The sequence below is a fragment of the Balaenoptera borealis genome, assembly GCF_965194805.1.
Source record: "Balaenoptera borealis genome assembly, chromosome: 12".
NCBI classification, from domain to species: domain Eukaryota; kingdom Metazoa; phylum Chordata; class Mammalia; order Artiodactyla; family Balaenopteridae; genus Balaenoptera; species Balaenoptera borealis.
Window position 1 is genome coordinate 24,536,763 of NC_138869.1, and position 26,198 is coordinate 24,562,960.

Consider the following 26,198-nt stretch of genomic DNA (forward strand, 5'->3'; position numbering starts at 1 on the left):
CTCTTGACCTGCAAAGTCCACAGTATTAAATATCAGGCCCTTTACAGAAAAGTTTGTTGACCCCGGTCTGAGCTGAACTAAATTAGTGGAATTCCTGCAAAGCAAAGAAAGAAGAATGGCTTACAAGTGGCATAGCAAAACAGAACCCCATGACCCCAAGGAGTCTGGCCTGTGTTTCTAATCATAGCAAAACCTCTTTAACTAGGTCACAAACCCAGCAACTTCTATGAGCCAAGGTCCAGTGAAAAAAACAGGAAACTAGGGGAGAAAAAAGTTTCTGTACAGCCCACATGAAAGCACTAAAGTTCATGCACTGCACATGAGGAGAACACCCAGATCTTCACACAGGCCAGATTTTCCTCGTACAAGGCACAATTCTGTTAACTGTTAATGACTTAACTGGATTAGCAGTTTGCCCAAACCCACAGTACAGCTGTAGCTGTAAATCTGAAGGGGTTGAGGAGGAAAGGAGACAGGGTAAGAGCACTGCTCTCTAAGGTCTCTTAAGATAAAGACCTCAACCTCCATTCCATCTCTGAAGTCCCCAAGGACACCACTGCATCACAGCTCAATGAAGTGATGGTCCTGTACCATCAAGCACAGGTAAAATTATATTCTTTATATTCTGTTTCAAGAGGCAGAGAATAATACACTTGAGAAAGTCTATCATCAAAAACAAGGAAGAGAAACTTTTGGCCATTTAGAGAGATAAATTATTCATAATTGAATTCATCTCCCAAGAACTCATGTAAATAAGATGTGATAGCATGTGCTTGTAAACAGATATTTCCACAGTCCTAGCAAACAGATTCTTTTAACCTACAACTTTTTTCCAATGTTATCTATGTTTTTATGTTTGTTTTAAACAAGACTATTTTTATTGACAATATTGTGGCAAAACTTGCCAGTCTTGGTCTACTGGTCACAGATATGATTATTTTATACACAAGTGGCAGGAAACTAGCTCAAATTGATTTAAGGGAAAGGGGAGGAGAGAAGGGAGAGGGGCAAGGACAGGGGAAGAGGCATAAGCAGTAGAAGAGGAAGAAAAAATAGGGTAGGAAGGAAATAAGATGGTGTGTTAAGAAAACAGAAGTGGAGCTTCCTTTCTGTAAGGTGGTCAGTGCCCTCTTCTCTGAGGAGGTGAATTTTAATCTGAAATGTAAATAAGGAGCCAACTGTTGGAAGAGCAAAAATTAGACATTCACCGGCAGAAAGGACATCTGAACAAGGACCATGGGAGGACCACCTTCCAGCTTGCAAGGCTGCCCCCTTCCCCTCCAGAAGGACTGAGTCCACCTGGTTCAAGGTGGAAATATGATTGTGCGGCCCATCTATGCCCCGCCCCTGCCAACAGTGATTGGTCCAGGAATAAGCCTACCAGCCAATTCAGGCCAAGGAGACTCTGGAAGGACAGAAACACGTTTTCCAGGCTGGTTGGTAAACAGCAAGGGTGGTTTGGGGCCATCGGCCATTTTGCCACCTCACAGAGAGAGTCTGGCTAAGAATGAAGCCCACAAAGAGGAGAGCAGAGCAAAGAAAGAGAGGCACCGATTCAGGAAGTGTCATTTGAACATCTGAAGTCACCACTCCAACTCTCAATCCTGGAGTTTTTCTATGTGAATCAGTAAATCCCCCCTTTCAGTTTAAGCCAAATGGAGTTTCGCTTCTGTCCTGTAACTGAAAACATCCTGACAACTCAGTGGGCTTTGGAAATGACAGAAAAGTCCATGTGTATTTAGAGGAACGTGTGCTTAGTGAATTCTCTAAACATCTTATTGAAAAGCTTGGGTCTTAGGATCTCCATCTGGTAGAGGATTATGTTGGGGCGCAGGGGTGAGAGCTGGAAAATAATTTACGAAGACCTAGCCATGAATGATAAGGAGGAGGGGGATACAGATGTAGGGATTTAATACCTTCTTGCCCTCCCTTTCCATCATCTTGTGGTTAAGGCAGAGGAAAGAAAAATCCTAAATGGATGCATCTGGGAGTAGCAAGAGATGGGAAAAGGTAGCGCTTGCCCAAGCTTCTCCAAAGGTACAGAGATGAGTATCTGTTGTTCTGCTTTCCTGAAGTCCTCACCTCCCTGTTTTTAGAGCAGCATCACCCTTTGGAGTCTGGGTGAATCTCACCTCCCTTTCTCTTGGTCCACATAGTTTAGGGGCCGATCACTGAATATACCGGAGTGGACCACGTGACCCAGACCGGGCCAACTGGCATGTTCCATCTTTGGGCCATGGTGGTCATGCTCAAGTTGGCCTGATGAGAACTAATACAGGGACTTGGTATTAGCAACAGAGAAGAGGTGCTGGCTTTCAACTGGACCTTGAAGCTGCCAGAGGAGTCCTCAATGGAGAAGACTCAGATGCAGAGAGGAGGGCAGAGTCAAGAAAACTACAGAGAGGCAGAGAGAACACCTTGTTGAAGCCCTTGAATTCAGGCACACAGGAAGTTACATTCACCATTTAGACTGTATGGTAATATGAGCCAATAAATTCCTCTTTCCCATTGGAGAGAAGTTCCTCTGTTCACCATTTATTTCCAAGCAAAGAGTGGGAACTGAACAATATGAATGAAAGAAATCTCTGATCTCATTTGTAAGGAGTGCAAAAGATGTGTTAATGTGTTTTCCCTCAGGCTTTGCAATACTGGGTATTTCCATTCTAGAGCAGTCTTAATAAGTACTATAATATACTTCAGGTACATGATGATTAGCATAGCTTTTCTGGGTTGGCCTACAACCAATTAGTAACTGAACTTTTGAGATTTAACCTGGTCCTTCAGTTAGGATTTGCCTGCATTAAAAAAAGAAATCATTGAGGGCTTCCCTGGTGGCGCAGTGGTGAAGAATCTGCCTACTAATGCAGGGGACACGGGTTCGAGCCCTGGTCTGGGAAGATCCCACATGCTGCGGAGCAACTAGGCCCATGAGCCACAACTACTGAGACTGCGCTCCGCAACAAGAGAGGCCACGATAGTGAGAGGCCCGCACACCGCGATGAAGAGTGGCCCCCGCCTGCCGCAACTAGAGAAAGCCCTCACGCAGAAACGAAGACCCAACACAGCCAAAAAAAATAATAAATAAATAAATAAATAAAGACTTTAAGAAAAAAAAAAAAGAAATCATTGACAAGACTCTGTAAATTCTGAACCTCATGCAATTCTTCCCAACTTCCTTCCATCAAAACACCAATGAGCAGGACCTAAAGTTATAAACCAATTGTACTGTGCCCAGGACCTCCACCCAACTTCCCAAATATCAGGTGTCCAGAGGCTTTTTTTTTTTACCACTTATAGAAAAGGTACACTGAATATGAGCATAACCAGAATTTATATGTTCACTAAAAATCAAAACACAAATTACTTTTTGAATTCAGGAATAATGATATTTTAGTGGCAATAGTTTCCTTAACCAGAATTTTATATTTTCATTGGAAATGAAAAGCTAAGCTAAAATGCTTATTCATGAATAATAATGTTTTAATGACATCATTTTCTTCCTACAGAACAATAAACAAATGTAAGCACACCTACCTTAGGAAAACAAAAGGAATTATCCTTATTAACTATATAATTTCTGCAAAATCTCCAGAATTTTCCAAACTATGTTCTGTGGAGCCATTAACAGGTATTTTATACACACACACACACACACACACACACACACACGCACGTGCTCCTGTGAGCAAAAAGACTGGGAAACATTACATACTATTCCCAGTCCCAAAAACTCTCAATGCACACTTGCATATTTTAGAATGTGAAAAGTCTTGCAGTAGATACCTGTTTAAATTGGATTAACCCAGTATTTCCCAAAGTTAACTCTCTGAAAATTAACTATAGCATTTTGCTTCCTACCCCAACTTCCAAAACCCCCATTCCCCAAAGCAACTTTCGGAACAGCTCGTGGAACTAGTTCCACAAAGCAAAGTTTGGGAAACAGTAGTTTAGTGGCTTCTATCTACACAGATTTTGCTGTCTGAATAATATGTAAGGAACTTTGAGTGACAATTGCACCCATTTGGATATAACTTCAGCTGACTCCATAATTAGAAATTTAAAATGCAAATTTTTCAAAAGCAAACTGCCTTTTACCATTCAGACATGTTGCTGAGATTTATTTGGATTTGGGTACAGTCGTATTACTTTCCAGTATATCTGGTATAGGTAATAGGCTCCAAAGACCTATAAATATTGAACACAAATAAGATTAGCCATGTCTAAATTTTATATACAAACAAGTCTGACAATTTTAATATGGCAAATGTACTCTGTATTTGGGGTGGCGGGGTGGCAGGTAACATTCCTCTTGGGAAAACTGGGAATGGAATGGAAACTTCTTCATTTATATTCTGCATAAGCTGTATATTACAGATTCATGTTAGTATGGGTGAGGACATGAAACCATCGCTACTGAGCTTCAGATGTGGCAGCAAAGAATTAAGAGATCATCACCATCTCTCTCTAAATATAATGAAAATCTAACTTTACAACACTCTTCCTAAATGAGCTTTCCTCATGCTACTTGGCTATGCATTAAATCTTGGCATACACAAAAAAATAAAAACAGGGTAGTTCTAAAGGTTCATTTATGTTGGCTGGATTATGAAGATTAACTCCTCAGATGGTGTTCTAAAGAAGTCATCAAATGTAAGTATAATTGAAAATAAAAACCTGAAAAACATTTAAATATTGATAGAAAAGTGAACGGATAGGATATAGTCAAGACACCACTCTTCAGATACATAACATCACTGTATATCATAAAGGATTAAAAAATTTAACTCTCTAAGGAATATAATAGAGATTTCAGCTACAGCAAGACAAATTTTCTGGAAATAATATAATAGTTCTCATGGCAGAGGCATACATGCAGAGTAAAAAGGTTTAAAACAATTTAAATTTTAGGTCATTTGTGCTGAAGATATTTTTACAATGTAAATTGGATTTATTACTAATTCTTTAAAATAGTTTAATCCTGGATTCTAGAGACAACGATGCCCTCTTCTCCAAAGTAGCCTGTGGCTTCTGTTACCTTGCCAATTCACACAGACGTTAGTCATATACTAAAATGCAGTGTTTCTCAACACGTGCATGCTTCTGTTGATACATATGATGGTTTTAGGTGACCCAGGGAACGTTCTTCTATTTTAATAATGAAAGTGGTTATGATGATAATATACAAATAGCTACACTTACTGAGGATTTATTATGTGCTGTCAAGCAAAAATCCTAGGGTATTAATTTGAATGGTCTTCACAGGACCACTCTGTGGTAGCTGCTCTTATTATTTCCAATGAACAGAAAGAAAATTGAGACAGAGAAGCTAAGTAAATTGCTCAAAATCACACAGCTGGAAACGGGCAGAGATGAGATTCAAAATCAGTACATTTAGCTGAAAGTCCATGCTTTGCCAGGGATATATATGTTTGTTTTTTAAGTGAGTTTGCTTAATAAAAAATTTAAGAAAGGTAAGTCTATGGATATGAAATAAAATCATACAAGCTGTAGGCCAATGTCTGATGTTCAGGTAACAGTTTGGGAGGGCGGGGAGCTAGAGATTAAAGATCCTCATAGACTGTGAAGTGAATGTTTATTAACAGGTCAGAAACTTGGGTTAAAGTCCTGGTACAGACCCCCTGAGGTGAAAAGCCCCAGCTTTCAACTTACCTGCTTTCTGTGTGGCCCAGAAAATTCTCTTGTTCAGATACGAAATCTTCCTACTTGTACACGTTTTTAAGACATCACACAATCACATGTCTATGGGAAATATAAATGATTCAACTAACTCTGAAAAAGAAAAGGCTCAATTATTGTATATTACAATTTAAGGGGAAAAAAAATCATGCCTAAGAAAAAGCTGACAATCAGATCAGAAATGTTATGGGAAGTTTCTTGCTCATTTTCTCCAGAGGTTAAACCAGATGATTTTTTTTTTAAAGGGCAGAAGTTTAAGGTCTAGCTAGGGAATAAAGACATGTTTTGTCTGACACTTCCCAATTCAAATCCAACATTTATCAAATGATTCTTAAGTACTGTATTTAAAAAAAAAAACAAAACAGCCAGAAGCTGGCAACCTGGGTATATTAAGCTTTCATTATCACAAATTTGTATTTTAAAAACCCAATACCTTTTTCGTAAATATGCAAGAGTTTCTCTGACAATTTCTCTCTTTGTAAAGCGACCTCTCACTGAAACATTTAAAATAAAACTCCTATATCTAAAATGAATTCTTGGCATTTGGGACTTTTAAAACTCCCTAAATTCAGAGGGGGGAAAAGCTGCATAATTATAGTTCATCTCAGTGCAAGTCATAAAGTAATCAAAAATCTTTAAAACCAAAAAGTAGTATCTTAGAGTGGCATTTAAAACAAAAAAAGTACTTACTGGCATTTAAAAATTTTTCATGCAATTTGTTATTCATTAAATCAGAAGAAAATGTGTGCTCCTATTTTTTGATAAAGCAAAAAATATTCAAAATTGGCATTAACTAAACACAATTGGCCACCACTAAGTGAAAAACCAAATGCTTTAATGAGGCTATCAAGAACAACAGTTCAGTTATTTCATTGGATACATTAATATCGATCCATAATATACAGTGCTATGGACCATACAGAAATTATTGCTGCATCCAACAGCAGGTGACTAGTATTAACATTACAGTACCAAGCGTCCGCAAGAGACAGTCATTTGTCATTTTTTTTTCAAGAAATAGGGTTTTTTTTATATACTGTTATCAACATCAACGTTTCCCCAGTGCATTTAAAAAAAATTAGTAAGTGCATTCCTTTGTGCTTTATTTTATATCTTTTAACTTCCTATGTATTTTATTTGTTCTTATTGCTTTAGTATTTTAAAACAACCAGAAAGAACTTTGTCATCCTATGTATGACCAGGTTGGTTGTATGGTTTTTTGGCAAAGTCAGAAGATTTGGTATTTCCATTGCCATACCCCAGAGGCAGGTGGACAAGTTTGGCATTTTGGTCACTCCATATGGAGGCCCAACCCCAAGTCACAATTCTGCACCCAGGGATGGGGGGAGTGGTGTGGACCATTCTTCTTGTCACAGACAGTGAGCTCAAACCACCGCCTCTTGGCTTAGCTAGTCTCTAAAACGCATCCACACTCTATTTGGCAAAAAAGAAATAAATAAAACCGCCCCAGAGATTGCAGCGTTCTCCTGAGCTTGCTCACCTGCCCCCTCCCAGAAATTGTCTGTTAAGAAGAAGGGGATGGAGAAGCAGGCAATGGTGAGCTCAGGAGCTGCGAGCATCAGGGCAGTGGTACAAGATGCCATGCTTTCTTTCAACAAAGCTTTCTATAAGGTGGCTTAACCGTGGCCAAATTCCCTGGGCCATGGGTGAGTCAAACCTGCTCTATTTTTAAGAACTCTCTAAATCAGCTAAGGAAAACCAGCATCATACCATCGCGATCTTCGACTTTTGCGCCCAGCTCCCCTTCCCCCATATAAATATGAAGAGAAAAATAGACACTGCTATGATTGTATCAATGAACACTATGGTACAATTAGCTGTTCATGCAGATTTGCATCACTATTCTAGGAAAAGAGCTGTACAATTAAGGGGGTTGAAAGAATGGGAACTAATTTTCCCTAGCCCCTTAAGTCATAAAGCTGTAAAACTGATAGCATCATCAACGTTTCCAAGGATTCTCATTGCCCACCGTGCATGGTAACTATGCGGTTGATTATTTTCACGTAAGCCATCCATTCATACATCTGACAGTCCTTCTCTCTGAACCCTCCAATACCCATCACCAATTCACAGTTGACATTTAAACTGTTTTTCTTTAAAAAAGCACACACACAAAAAAAAATACCTCCTGAATAAGGTTTCCTGATGAAAGAAGTTGGCACTCTGTCACTAAAATATATTTCATATTAAAAATATATGAAGGAAAATTGGAAGCTCTTATATTGTCTACATAGGCACCATGCTACACGTTCCTCTTGATTATAGATACCATCTTGAAACTTTCTTTTACATTACAGTTCAGTCAGTGCTAGGGACTACTGCTATATTTAAGGCACTTCATTCTGAATGGATATGCTTTATGCCACTTGCTATTCAACTGTAGGCTGCTACTGAGAAACTCCATTCAACAGCCTGCCTCTTAACACCATTTGTCATCTGTATAAAACATCTAGGCCTGATAGAATATATGTAACACTACTGTTATTGCATAGGACTATACAAGTAGATAATGCACTGAAACTAACTTTATAACATTGCTGTTTGTTAAAACATTGTTATCAAGTAACAGTAATTGGCCAATACAGTATTTCTCTCCTTAAAAACCATTCAGCAGGTTTGCTGAAATAAACCCCAATTTAAATGACCATAACGGGCATATTAACGCTATGGTTATCATTCTCCAAGGATATTGCTAGTTTAATATCACTAAAAATAAATATGTAAGTTGTTTCTCTCTAGAAAGCCAGTTTTAGCCTATTTATACTACAGCTTAAATGTGTGGAAAATAGTTCTGAGTGAGACTGTAATATACAAAATATTCACAAAGCTCTCTTTAAACGCAAGACCTTGCATAAAAGTTTTCTTTCATGTGTGTACAAAGAATGCGGAAAACCACCAGTGAGTTGTAAAAATATCGAAAACTTGCCATTTTAAGATGCATATTCTTACAAATTAATACAAACATATTGAAAAGAACAATGATAATAAAGAATCTGTACAAATCAAATGAACAGTAAAACATAATTTAAAAATAAAAATAGTAAAGCCAATTAGAAATGTGCCCAGTTTGGTTTTCTTATCAAAAGCGAAATTGAAGAGGAAAAAAAAAAAAAGAGGAAATCTTTCAGTGCTCCTCAACATTTTACTTTGAGAGGACATTAATTTCCATTTCAAAATAAAATATATCTTATGAAAAATTGAATCACACTCCCTGATGAGGAAAACTGTAACAGAGCACAGAATGAATGAGAACAAGATGAGACCCCATGTTTCAGAGCCTTGGTCTATATCTCCCTTCAATTTCAGTTGCACCTAAGGTATCAGTTACATTTTCTAACCAGACAATACACATGAAAATGGTTGCATTTTTTTTTCTTTTATGGAATATAGTATTTCTTTAAATAGTTTGCAGTATAAAGACTAAATGATGCTAAAAGGGTACTGTATCTTTAAGGCAGTACCAATGAATCAATACATTTACAAAATGGAAAAGTGTTAGTATGGATTTCTTTTTCTTCTTTTCTTCCCCACCCTCCTCCTCTCTCTCTTTCTCTTTTTTTTTCGTTGCTTTACATTCTTTCAATTAAACTTTACATTTCATTTCCAAGGAAGTCACAGGCATGCAAAGAGCAAACCAAGTTTCCCCTGAATAAAAATGGACAGAAATTTCTCTGATGCAAAAATCCTCTTGCTCTGAAAGCCAAAATCTGGGGTGAATTCAGTTCACAGATACTGTACACTACCATACAGTACTTTGGAGGCATTTGTAGTTGTAAAATAGAATATACAAGTCTGTTTCACAAAATTCTAAAAATAAAATATATCCTGGGCTATTGATAAAGCATGAAAAAAAATTTTTTCATATTAAAGGAAAATGATCAAGAAAACCCCTTCAGGTAAATTATTAAATCTGCTAATCAAGAAAGGGAGCAGTTTGTGAGAATGCAGAGCAGGGAGAACCTGCTAGCAAGCGTGCTCGGTTTCTTCCATGCTCACGCTGCTCCTTCGGCTGCTGGTTTTGGATGCCCCAGGGGACACCGAGGAAAGAAGTGGATCAGTTATGCCAACAGGAGAGAGAGTATCGTCCATGAGGATGTCTTCCAGTTTGGATCCCATTTTCGTGGGAACGCTATAGGCTTGGCTGCTCTCGGTCCCAGCTCCAAAGTTGTTGTTGAAGGTGATGGTGCCGTCTGTGAGATCCAGGGTCGTTGTACATGTTAGGTCTGCGTGCTGTTGGAGGAGGTCTTGGCTGCAGTTCTCAAGAGCGGGTTCCTGCTTGATGATCCGACTCACCAAATCTGGAGAGCAGAGACCCGTGGATGGAATAAGGGAAAGTCCATGAGCTCGAGCCTGCATTTCAAGTTCCTAAAAGTAAAATAAAAATCAGAAACTTAAAGAGGTGGTGCACAGAGGATTGTAGGACAGTGAAACTACTGTACAATACATGATACTATAATGACGGTTACATGTCGTTATGCATTCGTCCAAACTCAGAAGGTGTGCAACGCCAACAGTGAACCCTAATGTCAAGTAGGGACTTTGGGTGATAATGATGTGTCACTATAGGTTCATCTAGTGTTGAAATGCCCCACTCTGGTGGGGATATTAATATTGGGGGAGGCTATATACGTGTGGGAGCAGGAGGTATACGGGAACTCTCCACACCTTCGGCTCAATTTTGCTCTGAACCTGAAATTGCTTTAAAAAGTATTTTAAAAATATCAGGGACTTCCCTGGTAGCGCAGTGGTTAAGAATCCGCCTGCCAATGCAGGGGACACGGGTTCGATCCCTGGTCCGGGGAGATCCCACGTGCTGCGGAGCAACTAAGCCCGTGCGTCGCAGCTACTGACCATGCGCTCTAGAGCTCGTGAGCCACAACCACTGAGCCCGTGCTCTGCAACTACCGAAGCCTGCACGCCTACAGCCCATGCTCTGCAACAAGAGAAGCCACCGCAAGGAGCAGCCCACGCACCGCAACTAGAGAAAGCCCGCGCGCAGCAACAAAGACCCGACGCAGCCAAACATAAATAATAAATTAATTAATTAATAAAAAAAAATCATACGTTTGCAAAAAAATAAATGGTGAAAATAAAATTTTTTTGCTCTTTCAAATTAATAAACAGCGTATTTCTTAAAGTACGTAGAGTATCACTGGTAATACAGTAAATGATTTTTAGGTGGTATATGGATTTTATTATGTATGAAATACAGAGACGGTTTCTCATAGATGTTAATGTTAACAGGGAGGATAAGTTAAAAAATGTAAAAATAAAATGTCAAAATGTGACCTGATTGAAGGAAAATAATCAGTAGATAGTACAGGTCTACGGTCCCTACACTGTGCAGAGATATCTACGGGTACTATAATGAACTCCCAGGACACTGGGGATATTTTTAAAGTTTCAAGGGGAATGCACCCTACTGTGAGAATGATCAAACTCAAGACAGTTTTACAGTTTTAGTATTAGGTTGTGTTACATTGTTTCCATCACATCATATCAACACAAAGCCGGGTCTCAGGTAGTTGCTGTGATTAAAAAAAAAAGAAAAAAAGAAAAAACCAACTCCTGCATGAACATCAGTGTGGAATAGGAAACGAGGGTGGCAGTGTCCAGTCTGACTCCAGGGTTGGAGGAGCTGTGCAGTGCCTCACAGGCACACATATCTCACTAGTAAGTAACGTGGTTATTTAAAAATAAAATTAAAATGCGATTTTTCTTTCAATTTATATGTTTTATATTTTCAAATGGCTACTAAGTTGTTAGCACCTAACAAGGAAATGGTAGGTATTTTTTTGGTCTAAGGTGCAATGAAAAAGTTACTAAGATATTAAGGGCACTGGGAACTAATAACGATTGCACAGTAATGGCAAAAGTGATGAAAATTCCATACAAGTAACTGAAGTTTGGGATGCATCATTTAACCCATCTCACCAAGGCAAAGGGAGTTTTTTTTTTTTTTTTTTTTAATTCCACAAGAAAGTCCTCAATCTGTTCCTACACTTTCTTCACATCCTTCCTATTATGGACTGAATTGTGTCCCCTCCCCAAAATCCTATGTTGAAATCCTAACCTCCAGGACCTCAGAATGTGACTGTACATGGAGATAGTGTCTTTCAAGAGGTGATTAGGTTAAAATGAGATCCTTAGGGTAGGTCCTCATCTAATATTGGTGAGGGGAGATGGGGACGCAGACACACACATAGGAAAAGCCACAAGAATGGGAAAACACAGGGAAAAGGTGGCCTAGGAGAGAAGCCACAGAAAAACCAACACTGCCCACACCTTGATCTTGGATTTCTAGTCTCCAGAACTGGGAGAAAATAAATCTCTGTTGTGTAAGCTGTCTAGTCTGTGGTATTCGTAATGGCAGCCCTAGGTGCCTAATTCACTTCCTGAGTGTCAGAGACTTGCCCCAGTGCCTCATTTCAAATACCTTCCAAACAAGCTCTTTTCCTTTTCCCTTTCTGAGTATGCCTAGACCACCCTCCTACAATGAACCGTAAAGACCCCAATTGATCCTGAAGAGCAATTTGCTTCTACAAGCCAATGCCATCTTCCTATAGTTTGTGGTACAATAAAAATAACAGAATATACATTTGAAGCAAGTCACCTTGCGTCATGAGAGGGGGAAATGTACTCTCCAACAGGACACAACCTTTCAACCTTTGCCCACAAGCCTAGAAACACATGTTCCTGAAAAGTTGTGTTCAGCCTGTATTAAAGGATGTTTGATTAGCAAGGTCTTCCTCGAGATGCAGTACAAGAGATGGGAGGCTGAGATGTCACACCAGTATCTGCATGTTCCTTCACACAGTCTCCAGACACGCAAGTCTCCTTGGGCATCACTTCAAAGCCCTGGGCTGCTTAATAAAATGGCAGTCCCAGTGACACTAAGGCTTCATGCTCTTTATTCTGTGAACAGTTTGGCATGTATCACTTAGGGTGAAAATGAAAGGAACCCCTTAGGCCCAAGCTGAGCACATGCACAACTGTAAACCTACGCCCACGTAATAAGAACAGCGCTCTCACACGTGTAGTGTGTCATAAATAAAAAAAGAGTTGGGTTAAGAGAGGCATCCATCTTTACTCTAATCTTTTGTTGTTTAATTTAAAATGTTTACCAGCTGAATAAAGTGTTACTTAGATTGCTAAATAATGCGATAGATCTCACCTAGAGAACTCAGGCTCATTGCACAGCACAGCTTTCCTAATTAATAATGTTTTCCATGATACACAGAAGTTCTAAAGGCTGCTTCACTGACATTGGAAGAAACCCAAGACATCGTCACCATGCAACTTCCAATTCATATTTTTCACGGTATTCGTATTTCACACGAATATATACGTTTGAAACCTTAAAACAAAACCTAGCCTGTCTTTCAAAACAGTTATTATATTTTATTATTTGTATAAAGAAATGACGCATTAGTACGAGTTGCTTTTATAAATAGGTATATATACTAAGTACAAGAGACTAAAGACCCGTGGCTGATTACTGAAGAGATGGAACATAAAACCAGCAGCAAAAGCCAAAAAAAGAGAAAGCAGGGAAGGGGGATTTTCAAGTGACACATAACCTCTGTTTCACTACCAAGATTCCAAAAGGCACCCCCTAAAGGAGAACCACCTTCTGTCTCTCTGACCCAGGGCTGAAGATCACTGCCATGACATGAGAGATGTGACATCTAGAAATGTCCACAGTGTTGTGGGGTATTAACAAGCTTGGAAATCAGAAGTCAACGACTCTGTTAAATAAGTTCAACATCGGGGAATAACCACCACCAGGCAGTCTCTAAAGTGCCATACTCTACGCTGCCACTCCATCATTAGTTGCATTGGAAACCTGAAAATCAACCATTGCTCTATGGCGAAACTGGGTACAAGTGGGTCCATCTACTTAAGAAGAAGACACAACGTCATCGACCCTTACGGGCTGGTTGTGTTCAAAGTCAGCAAGTAAATTAAAATAACCCTAGCCAACTCCTTTAGTCATTAGCAAGGAGTCAGTTTTTCTTTCTCTTCTTCAAGACAGTTCCAGAGGAAGTTGCATCTTTATATTCAGCATGAAAAGCCAAGTGATGATGAAGCACCAGGAGCTGATATGGCAGGGATCCCCCATCTCATGGTTACGTTGGTATGTACACTCCTTAAATGGAATGACAGATGAATTACATGTATAATTAAAATTAGTATCTCTCCCTTTAAGAGTGTGTAAGCTAAAGATACATATGGTATAACTTCATTATCTGTAACTATTTCTAAAATTTATACCCTGATGATAAGATCTTCTGGGTGTCCCAGGTTCCCTATAAACATGAGCTTTGACCATGGACTGCACCCCACTCAATACTAAGGTATCTTTGTATTTAACAACTACTCTCAATTCTCATGATTTGTAGTAGTTATGGCTATGGACTGAAGTCTATGCCCCCCAAAGTTTATATGCTGAAACCTAATTCCCAATGTGATGGTATTTGGAGGTAGGGCTTTGGGAGGTGATTAGGTCACAAGCGGGAGGCCTTCATGAATGGGATAAGGGTCCTTATGAAAGAGACCCCAGAGAGGTCCCTCACCCCTTTTGCCCTGTAAAGTTACAGCAAGAAGACAGCTATCTATGAACTAAGAAGCAGGCCCTCATCACACAACGAATCTGCCAGTACCTTGATCATAGATTTCCCAGCCTCCAGAACTGTGAAAAATAAATGCTTGTTGTGTAAGCCACCCAGTCTATGGTGTTTTTGTCACAGGAGCATGAATGGCCAAAGATGTGCTACAGAGTTGCTATGAACACTGAATTAGTGAATGCCGAACCATTGTTCCTGGAGGAAACAGAGGATTAGGGTCCTGCAAGCATCTGCGCACAACATTTCACCAACCAATCAACATGTAACTTTGTTTTATGCGTGTTTCTGTTTAAAGTCACCTTGTTAACTACATATCATTGATTCATTAATATTAAACTCAAGGCCAACAGGACCACAACTCATGCCTGAATGAAACTTCTCTCCATAAGGCACATCACAGCCTTCCTGTGCTTAGGAAGATGCGAAAGCATTTCAGGGCCATGCTCAGAGGCCACTTTAAACAGCAAATCACCCAAAAAACCCACAAAAATGTGAAACACATGGCACTAAATAGACAGCAAAAAAGGACACTTGTTTCAGTATGAGTTGAAACAAGAAGACAGAGCATTGCCTTGCCCAACCTTAACTAGGAGCAAACGCACCAGCCAAGTCACATTTGCCATGCTGCACATGTCTGCAAATGAGCGTGAAAGTGCCACAAGTGTCGATTTGGGGGTTTCAAATAAATTTTTACGAGGAAACAAAAATCACAAAGCGGAATCCACAAATAATGAGTACAGACTGTATTAGGATCACATAAATCAACTCCCTCATGGCTCATTATACTTCTTCTCCCATCTTCAAGTCACTAACATGTAGTCACCTTCACCCTGCACACGCCTGGTACCTGTATTCTGAGTAACAAGTGCCGGTTGGCGTGCTCCAGCTTCTTCTGTCTGTTTTCAAGCTCTTTAGCACGTTGCTGTTCCCGTTGCAACTTCCGGATATAGTCCACAGATGCTTTTAAAATGGTTCCCTTGTTCCAGCGCATGTCTCTGGGATGAAAATGGAAGGAAACAGACTGTTTTAGGATTGGAGGCTCCATGAAAATTCAATATTCAGAGCATTCAGTTTCTAAAGATGAGATAACAATTAGAAGTTGAGAATCGCTATCATTCATTGAGTGCTGGCAACGCGCTGGACACCGTCCACCCATAACTTCTACGTTATCTTCTTTTACCCGGACAGGCACCTGGAGTCAGAGGGACGTTGTGCACGTGTTGAATCAGAGATGATTCAACTTGCCTTCAGTCCCAGAGCTACGTGAAGGTGGAGTCAGGACTTAAATTTAGGTCTGCTGATGACAAAGTCAATACTCTTAAACACTATATTCAGTAGTTATAGATTTCTAGGACTATAAAAGTTAACTCACTCAGATAGAATAAGTTATGATTAAAAAAAAAATTCTGTGAGATCCCACTACTTGATTGTATGCGGCATAAAAATGGCATCCTTGGGTTTTATCATGAATATTCCCATGAATATCAACCTCTCTCCGATCTCCACCTCCTCATCTACAAAACAGTGATACCATGCTTGTATGAGCAGGCTCATAGGTATGTTGTTAGAATCAAAGGAGGCACTTTCTATGAATATGCTGGGAAAAGTTTAGAATGCAGTTCAAACAATGGAGCGGGCATTGTGTTAAGGACTTAACGTGGTAATTACCATAGCTATCTTTAAACAGCATTTACTGCATGACAGGTACTTTTCAAAGTGCTTTACAGCTCATTTAACCATAACAACCTTAATCGGTAGGCACTAATATTATCCCCATGTTACAGACTGGAAAACAAAGGCACAGAGAGGTTAAGTAATTTGCCCAAAGTCACACAGCCTGGAAGTGGTACAGCCAGGAAGCCTGAAGAATCTGGTGCCAGACCCCATGCCCTAAACTACTCTTCCTCTTATGTGACTGAGTGCTCAAAACAACTAGACTAGGTAGGAATATTCTGATCCTCCTTCCCCCTTTTTTTTTAACAGATGAGAAAAATGAAATATGAGAATTCTTCCCCAAGACAGACATCTAGTAGGGGACTGTTTTGGAATTCAAACCCAGGTAGCCTGAGCTTGGTGCCTTTCAGTTTTTAAACACTATAGCGCTACTGTATTCCTATATGAGAACATTAAGAATGCCATTAAAATGTAGGTAAAAATGACTTGAAAAGTCTAGAGCACCCCAGAAAACAATTATAGAATAGAATTATAGCTAATAGTAATATTTTTATAGTGCTTTAAATTAACCTGAGCTCTTTTATAGAAAATATTCATGATGTTAATGACAATGATGAAAACAAAAACAATTTAATGTATGGAAAACCTCCTACCCCATAACCTATAGCTGCTAAAAGGAGATCGGAAGTATCAGCTGGGACGTGTGAATGGAGGGCCATTAAAACAAGCCACCAAGTAATTGATCCTCATATGGGTTAGACGACGAACAAAACAGAAGCTCTCCCATGGGATGCTGAATTACAGCCCCCAGAGAATTCCCAGGGGTTGATCCCTGGGGTCTGGGCACCAAAGATGGCAACCCAGGGAGGTGTCCTGAGATACTCAGAGTGAGCACAAAGGCAACCCGCTTAATGTTCAGGGCTAAGAAGAGAATAACAGAAACTTCAGCCGCCAGAGAGAAATAAAATTATAATGAAAGATGCCTTCACTAGGCCAGTAAGGTGAGAGACCAGTACTGAAACACGCAAGCAGCCACTCCGTTTTTAAGAAGAGACTATTCCAACCAATTTTCTTGGGTTTTACTTCCTTGTGAGACCCAATTAATCAATTATGCTTTGGGGTTTCCAAACTTTTTTTTTTTTTGCAACGAGAGCGACCCTTTTTTTACACAGAAGTGTAAACAGATCCCTAATATATAAGTCAATAAAAGCAGATCTACTCTAGGGCAGGAGAGGGGATGGGGCCGAGACCGTGATCAGCTAGACTATGTCTCTATAGCAGCCCCAAAGTCTGTTCCAGAAACCTGGTATAGGAAACCCCCCATACAGATTGCAGTCCATTTCAGCTTGAAACAATGCCTACAATTAAAGATTGTTATCAGTTCAGATGATAAACACACAAGTATTCTGATACAACAGAGAAAGAAGATATGCAAATAGAGGCTTCCACTGCAGCCCCATAATTTCATAATATGTTGCTAAAGAGATCCACGTGCTGCAGTTTAAAAGAATATGCTAAAAAGTGAAAGCTGATAAAGAATAGGAAAATGGGAATTCAATTTCAACTATCATGCAAGACTGACTATAGGAAATGAAGGTCACAGCCCCTTCGTAGGATGCATTTGTGCTGCAGAACTGAGATTTTGAATGTTCTGAGTTTCAAAACAGCTTTCCTTGAAACCTGGGAAGGCGAAATGTTGATGATGGAGACTGCGCTTGAACATTCATCAAAACCACCTTAGAATGGGCAATGGTTTTATTTTATTTTGTCACAAATTCCCTGACAATAATGTGAATAGCAAATTTAATAAGCCTTGCATGAATAATGCTTGATTTCATCTTTACATTTTATTAGGTAGCTAAAAGGTCATATTCAAAGGCTAATTTCATAGACCGCCTGTGGGAGCCATTAAAATGTATACATCTTAGAGCCCCTTACTTCAAATGGGCCAATTTCTAATGGATAAAAATTGTGTATTTGTTGTCCTATTTGCTGACACTGCTGGTAGGAAAATTATCTTTACAACCGTTATCTCTGAAAGAGTGGCATGAGAGACTGAAAGTTGAAATCCAAATTAGCTGACCTGTGCTTATAAGAGGATTAAAAATTACTTTTTCCTAGATTGGTAAAACAAAGGGCATGTAATTTTGGGGAAAAAAATTGACCTTCTGTCTGCTGAATATTGTTAAACTTGAAATCTCCAGTATCAGCTCTCCGTGCCTACAGATATTGTATGAGGTTGTTGGCAAACAAATAGCTAACAAATCTTGCTTTATCAGCTACTGAAATCTCTGTCCTGCATGAACTGATAAAAAGAATTTTTTTAGTAGTTCGGTGTTTAGTTGCCAAGGATTCTCAGATTTCAGGAAGTCACCTCCTCACATCCAAAGCTGAACAGCTCATGTCCAATAATACTTTTGAACAATTCAGTTCATTTCTCTTGAAATTTCAGTTTGATGAGACTAACCAAAAGAAAGGTGCAAGTATTCACAAATGGAACCAAAGGGAGAGGGGGTACTTCTTTAGTTTTTATAACTGTGTGCTTTTTTGCAACATATGAAAAAACATTAAGGTACGAAAAAATATACAATGCAATTGTACTCACGGATCATTTGACTTGGGAATCAAAGTACCTAGTTCCTTAATGCGGTCATTTATGTTAAATCTTCTTCTTCGTTCAACTTCAAGAAAAGAGCACAGGAAAGGGCTATTAGTAATGGTGACATGTACGCATTTAGCATATTTCATTAAAGGCATGTGCATATTAACTCTGCTGGGTCAGGACAACAGAAACTTGAATCCGTATTTCCTGGTTATTTTCCTAGTTCTGGTACTGAGGATAAAGCCCTTTTAAAAATGAGCTAGCTTTGTATAGAACTTTATCATTTACGAAGCCCAGAGACTGTAATTTCTCATTTGACTCTAGTAACTCCTGAAATTGGAGTTACCATCCTCAGTTACAAATGACAAAACTACCTTGGTGATATTAGGGACCTGACAAGGACACCCAGCAATAAGTGGAGAACAGCCTGAACTCAACCCTGATCCTCCAGACCAGGGGCAGCAAGCTTTCTGCAAAGGGTCTGATTGTGAGTACTCTGTGGGCCAAATAGCAAAATTAAGCATATTATTAGGTACGTACACAGCAAGAGAGAAAACAGATTTCCACAAATTTTGTGTTAACAAAATTCAAAATGTACTAATATTAACTAGATACAATTTTTGTATCTATTTTACTAGCAAGAAACATTGGATGCTGAAATTTGGATTTTATATAATTTTCATATATCACAAAATATTATTCTTATTTTGATATTTTAAAGCCAGTCAAAAATGTAAAAAACATCCTTAGGCTACAGGTCATACAAAAACCCCTCCTCTAGCCCAGTATTGCCCAAGAGAAATATAATGCAAGTTTCATATGTAATTTTTAGTTTTCTAGTAGTCACATTAAATAAGTAAAAAGAAAGAGGTGTAATTTAATATATATATATATATATATATATTTTTTTTTTAATTTATTTATGGCTGTGTTGGGTCTTCGTTTCTGTGCCAGGGCTTTTCTAGTTGCGGCAAGTGGGGGCCACTCTTCATCGCGGTGCGCGGGCCTCTCACTGTCACGGCCTCTCTTGTTGCGGAGCACAGGCTCCAGACGCGCAGGCTCAGTAATTGTGGCTCACGGGCCCAGCTGCTCCGTGGCATGTGGGATCCTCCCAGACCAGGGCTCGAACCCGTGTCCCCTGCATTGGCAGGCAGACTCTCAACCACTGCGCCACCAGGGAAGCCCTAATATTTTTATTAAACTCAATATATCCAAAATATTATAATTTCTACATGTAAACTATATAAAAATTTATAAATTAGATATTTAATATTCTTTTCTTTGTACTAACTTTTCAAAATCCAGTGTCTATTTTACACTTTCAGCATACCACGATTTGGACTAGTCACATTTCAAGTGCTCAATAGGCAGATGTGTCCAGGGGTTACAGTACTGAATAAAATAATCCTAGAAGTCAAGCATCTTTAACTATACCATGCATCCTAACAGCATTCTTCTTTTATAAATCCAGCTGTATGTTTAACTAAATTATGATCTTCTTACAGGAGGGTGAAATAGTAGGCATATGAGTTAATAAATGTTTTTCATTTACCTAGTCTGACAAATAAATTCCAAATAACTTAAAGTCTAATAAATTGGATTAAAGATATATTTTACTTTACACATATTAAAACCTAATATATATTTATATTTGACTCACTAATATTCTGCACACTTAGATAAATAATATTATTCACTACTTTCTCAATATATATTGCATTTTTTCTTAGCTGAGTGATTATTTCTATGATTAAATCAGTTATGTATAATACTGTCTTATTATCAGACTTTTATAAAATAGAAACAGTAAGTGATACTAAATGGCTCCAAAGAAGAAATTTTTGGACCTCTGATCTTCTAGCTAACTTCCCCCAAAACTCTGAAGCATGACATGTTTTCTTACTTTTTCCAAGAATATGATAATCGTAAAAAAAAACAAACAATACTGAAACACATGAAATAAAAATCCCCGATGATCCAGATACCACCACTGTAAAATCTGTTATATATCCTTTGTGATTATTTTTATGCTCTAAGAATAAACACACACGTGGCCTAGATGTACGCCCAGGACACAGTTCTTAGGACTCTACTCAGTCTACATTCACTTCCTGGTGACCACATTTAGCCTCATGACTTTAAATACCACATATACACTGATGACTCCCATACTTGTATTTGCAACCCAGGCATCTCCCTGGAACTCCAGACTCATAAGTCTGACTACTAGATGTCTCCATATGGAGGTCCAACAGGCAGCCCCAGCATTCCAAACTTGAGCTCCTGGTCTTCCCCCCTCAAATAGCTCCACCCACGGGCTTTCTCAGCTCACTTACTGTAACTCCGTCCTTCCAGTTGCTTAGGCCAGAGCCTTGGCATCAATTCTGTACCTCTATTTCTTTAATCAATACATCCCACACTTGATCCATCATCAAAATCTGCTCGCTCTACCTTCGAAATATTTCCAGAACCGTCCACTTCAAACCTCCACTGCTACCTGAATAGAAGCCGCCATCATCTCTTGCCTGGATTATTGCAATCCTCCTGAGTGGTATCTCTGCTTCACCCATGCCCATCACTACCTACCCCCGTTAGTCTAACTACAACACAGAAGCTGTTAAAACATAAGTCAGAGCCTGTCAATCTCTTGCTGAAAACCCTCCAGTCGCCTCCCCTCTCACCTAGACAAACACCCAGTCCTCAAGGCGTCCTCCAAGGATCTGGGGGCTCCCATCTCTCTGACCTCATTTCTACTCATCTCCCACTGTGACCACACTTTCTATGGTGACTCACCTGTGCTCCCCCCACCCTCAGCCTTATGGGCCTTGCTCTTCCTCAACCAAGCCAGACACACTACCCACTTTAGGACCTTCTCCTGTTGTTCCACCTGCCTGGAACACTCTTCCCGCAGATACGTGAATGCCTCGGCCCTCACCTCCCTCAGGTGAGGTGACTCAAATTTACCCATGAGCCTTCCCTGAGTACCTATTTAGAAGTGAACCACCACTTCCCATCCTGACCCCCTTGTCTGCAGTATGTCTCCTCAAAGAACTTTCTGCCACCTAACATCTACATACTTCTTTCTTCCATTCATTTATAGAGCTCTATACTATCTAAGATCTGCATACTTTTGTCTGTTTATTTATTTATATGTGTATTCATTGAGGCATTCCGAGTACCTATATGAGCCTAGCACACAGTAGGCCCCCAACAATGTATTGAATAAAGAATGACATTGTTAAAGCAGAATTACACTAAAAACCATTCTGCATCTATCTTTTCTCACTCGACAGCATATTGTTGACACCTTTCATCGTCAACATTTGTATGTACTGCATTTTATTTTTAATTCACTGCCTACCCTCCCCAATTATAAAAGTGGTATGAGCTTGCAAAAATTTGCAAAACATGCAAAAGTGTATACAGAAAAAAGTAAAAGCAAACTCTTTACACCACCCAACATTTTTTGCCTGACGAAACTGTCAATGATAAGGCTGACTCCTAGATCTTCTTACACACACACACACACACACACACACACACACACACACACACAACCATACAGTGTTTTCTTTTTTACATAATGGGACCCTATACATATTATTCTGCAGTTTGCTCTCCTCACTCAGTAATACATTGTAGACAAGTAAAACAGACCAACCCCATTCTTCTTAAGAGGCACTGAGTGTCCCTCATAAGGATGTACCATAATTTATGTACAAATCCTCTACTGATGAATATTTAGACTATTTCCAATTTCTCCCTCTTTTTCAAAGGTATAATGACTATTTTTGCCAACGCTCGCGTGTACTTTTTACTCCTATCACAGTACTTATCCTATGCTGTAAAAACCATCTGCGTGTATCTGACTGCTCATCTATTCTGTCTGCCCCTGACTCTAATGTAAGCTCCTCAGGGTGGCAGACCTGTCTATCTGGTTCACTTCTGTAGAAAAGTGCCTTGTACATAATGGGGCTCAAAAAGTAGCTATGAGTGAATAAATGAATGTATTCTTTTGCCCATTTTGGCAAGGACTCTTACAAGATAAATTCCTAGAAGAGGAAAAGCTATGCCAATGGGCAATTGAAACTTGAGTATTAATTTCCAACAGTTCAATGAGATCTTAAGGTTGTGTTATAGCCCTCAGAGTTGATCATATTTACACTTTACTGACAACCCTGAACTTGAGCGTTTAGGTGACTAAGTAAAGGCGGATTATGTTTTTGACAGCATCCAACTTAGTTTCCACATTTCAGTTAGGAGAAATTATCATTATCTCATTTCTAAGGTATTTTAAAAGAAGAAATATCTTACAGTAAAATTACTTTGAAGCCAGAGGAGACCTTAGAAATATTAGTTGAAATCTCTTGGTTAAAAGATGAGGAAAGCTTCTTCTAAGTGAAACAGGGACTGGGAAGGGCAGGATCTATTAAAAGAAGAAATGCACACACAACCTCCTTCCCCCAAGGACCTAGTGATTCCATTTCTTAGCATTTAATCTGGAGAAACAAACTCCACTGTACACAGAGAGGCGTGTCTGCAAATGTTCACTGTAGCACTGTTTATAATAGGGAGAAACTAGAAACAACATAAACACTTAGCAGTAGGAAGATTATGAAATATCACAAGTTACACTGTGGAATACTACGCAACAGTTTTTTAAAAGTAGATAGATCTAGATGAATAACAGCAGAAGGTCTTCAGGACATACTGGTGAGTAAAAAAGCAGGCAGTAACACATACAGACAATGCGATACTGTTTGTGTTAACTCATACACAAAACCATTCTATTATAACCTCTGCATGCAAGTGTAAGGGTGTATGTTCTTAAAAACTTGGAAAGAGGTTGGAAAGACAAACAGCAAATTGAAAAAAAACCCAACAATGATTATTTTTAGGGATCAGAGAACTCTGGCCTTATTCTATCATTTTTATAAGGACAAAGTATTTATACATAACTTATATCCTTAAAAATCAATTTAAGAAAAAAAGGATAGGGGGCAAGAGATGAGAAATTCATACACACACAAACTATTTTCTACTTCCAAGCCCAATCCCTTTTTTATTTTCAGCCTCTTTCACTTGTTTATGAAACAAAAAATCCTAACTTTTCATAGGAAAAAGCTTAAAGATGTGACCAAGAGTAAATTAAGCATGTAAAAAAAATAATTTTAAATGTTAGAAAACTTCTTTTTTTAAGTCACAGGTAAAGTCAGAAATTTAGGAGGCTACCTCATGTCACCCAATGACTCCCCTCCAGATGTTTAATTTTTTTCTTTTAAATCTCACTGGAGAAGGTGATCCCATAATCCCCTTTTTTAAATAAGTTCCAGTGTGAGCAACTTATATTTGGGTAGTTGGGGATCAAGACTCCCTCTTACCAAAAAAAAACCCCAAAAAAACAAAACAACAAACTCCTCAAGATACTGAAAACTTGTGTGTGTGTGTGTGTAATTCAATTTGATCTGAGATTAAAATACAGGGAAAATTATATACTTTGGTCTCTCCAGAAAACAATTTTCTTCCATAAAATGTACCTTTAACAGGTGAAACCAATTTTCCTCCAAAATGTCTGGAAATTTTTTGATATAAGGGGAAACATCAACTCCAATATAATGAACATAAAACCAACTTACTTAAGTTGTGATTGTCCTTTTTTTGTCTCTCTTTGGCCAATGCTCTTGCTTCAGACTCTGTGGGAAAAATATGCGCTGCGCATGTGAATGAAGTCATTAGAAATTAGAATTGTTCAAGGCATATACAATAGTGTAAATTACAAAACACCTATTTTCTAAAGAAATGGACACTTATATGACTTGAATAAAAATAGGGTTTTAAAATTTTTGACTTCTAAAAGGCTTGCATTTTTTCCAAAAGCAATATATATCAAATAAATGCAAAAACTCAGCTTCTACAAAATGGCAAAAGACCAGTAATAAAGATGTCTGACAAGCTGTAAACATACAGGTAAGAATAAGAAAAAAATAAATAACTAGAAACTATGGGAATTTGCTGTTGATAGTGTATTATCAGGAGTCAAATTTTCTTTTCAGGCAATAGATCTTTTCAGTCTTTCTTTGGTATGTTACGAAGGTATGAAAACTAAGCCGAGAGGCTTCCAAACTGGATCTCTAACTGATTCATGGAAATGAACTCATTATTTAAGAACCTGGAGCCAGGTTCTGTCAGAACCTGCTAGAATGAAATGATTCAATGACTCTTAGGGGCAACTACTTACTAGTCTGAGTTTATAAAAACAAAAATAGGCATAGGGTACAGAGGCATTTAGTAGCAACTCCATTTGGAAAGGTCTATTTGCATAGCAACTCTGGTGAGATCTCTGTGATAAGGAATTACTTTCCGCCTTACAGAGAGCAAAATAAAACAAGAAAAAAAATGTTACTTCACTAATCCCAGGATTCAGGAACCTCTGTTATTTTCTTTTCAGAAGTGGTATCCAAAATATCACACTATCATTTCAGAACTTTATTTCAAAATAGAAATCTTTTCAGCACTACTTATAGCATATATTTATTATATGGCTATTATTATATGTATTTATATATATAGATAGATATATAAATAAATAATTCAGAAGCTGAATTATTTCAATTAGGAAGATCAATCCAAATCATTTCTTTTTTTTTTTTTTTTTTTTTTTACCTCTCACATAGAAGCATGACAGACAGCTTTTATTCACACACCCTCTGCTTCAGTATCTTAACTTTTTTATTGTTTTCTTTTTTGTTTTTTATTTTTTCAGCTTGCCCACCCCACCTTGTGGTTCTCTCTGCCTGTCACCCTCAATCCACCAACTGTGGACCAGCTCTGGTCAAGGCAACCAGTGAACGTCTCTGCCACCTAGTGGCAGCAACCACACCCTGCCCCCTGAGGCTGGCCTCTTGGCCTTGGGGAGGAGGGTTCTCTTCCAAGTTTGGGCACTCCCCTGCAGCCTTAGGGTTTTCTTTAGTTTTTTCCTCTCTTAGCAGCTGCTTGCCTGTACATGACTGATAATTATTTTAAACCTTCCCTGTTCCAATCCCTGTGTGGTTTCTGCTTCCTGACTGGACCCTAATTCAGGTGGGAAAGCTGGACTTCATAAAGATAATGTTTTTTCCTCTTAGATCAGATTTGCTGACTCCCAAGCCTATTCTTTTTTGTCTACATTAGGCTGCCTCCCAAACTATCAGTGGTCTGAACCTCATTTCCTGTCCCTTTTCTCCTTTTCCTGCTGGTTTACCCTTGTCCAGTCTGTACTGGGCATTTTCTAAGATACCAGTGACTCTAGAAGTATATTGTCTGTTATATCCGCTTTTTTACAAATTTAATAAATGTATATCCCTTTCATCTATTTCTTCCTCCTACCCACAGCCTCTGTTGTTTTCTTTTCTTTTTGAAGGAACAATCATATACATAATTCAAAACTCCACTTTGCACTCAGGAACTTTATACATGTCACTCTAACCATATTTTATCATTATTTAATACAGATTTCATTTAGCTATCTTTCCTAAGACTTCATTGTACTTTTCCTTCCTGTACGGTATCTACTGGTTTGTTGGCTTTTGATGGTTTTT

The 26,198-nt window shown here is 38.7% G+C and overlaps 1 protein-coding gene across 11 annotated transcripts in view; it reads right to left on the bottom strand.

Annotated features, from left to right (window-relative positions):
- Positions 1–6,514: 6,514 nt before the first annotated feature.
- MITF (melanocyte inducing transcription factor) overlaps positions 6,515–26,198 on the bottom strand; it is a 225,439-nt gene continuing 205,755 nt past the window's right edge. For 6 of the 11 annotated variants that reach the window (XM_082346212.1, XM_082346209.1, XM_082346205.1 and 3 more), the window contains 4 exons: positions 24,258–24,332; positions 18,625–18,700; positions 15,193–15,340; positions 6,515–10,083 (listed from right to left, as the gene is read on the bottom strand). In XM_082346212.1, the coding sequence (XP_082202338.1) occupies positions 9,682–10,083; positions 15,193–15,340; positions 18,625–18,700; positions 24,258–24,332 (701 nt within the window). In that variant the 3' untranslated portion in view covers positions 6,515–9,681. The remainder of the gene's footprint in view (positions 10,084–15,192; positions 15,341–18,624; positions 18,701–24,257; positions 24,333–26,198) is intronic. The other 5 variants (XM_082346210.1, XM_082346202.1, XM_082346206.1 and 2 more) reach the window with 1 other exon arrangement.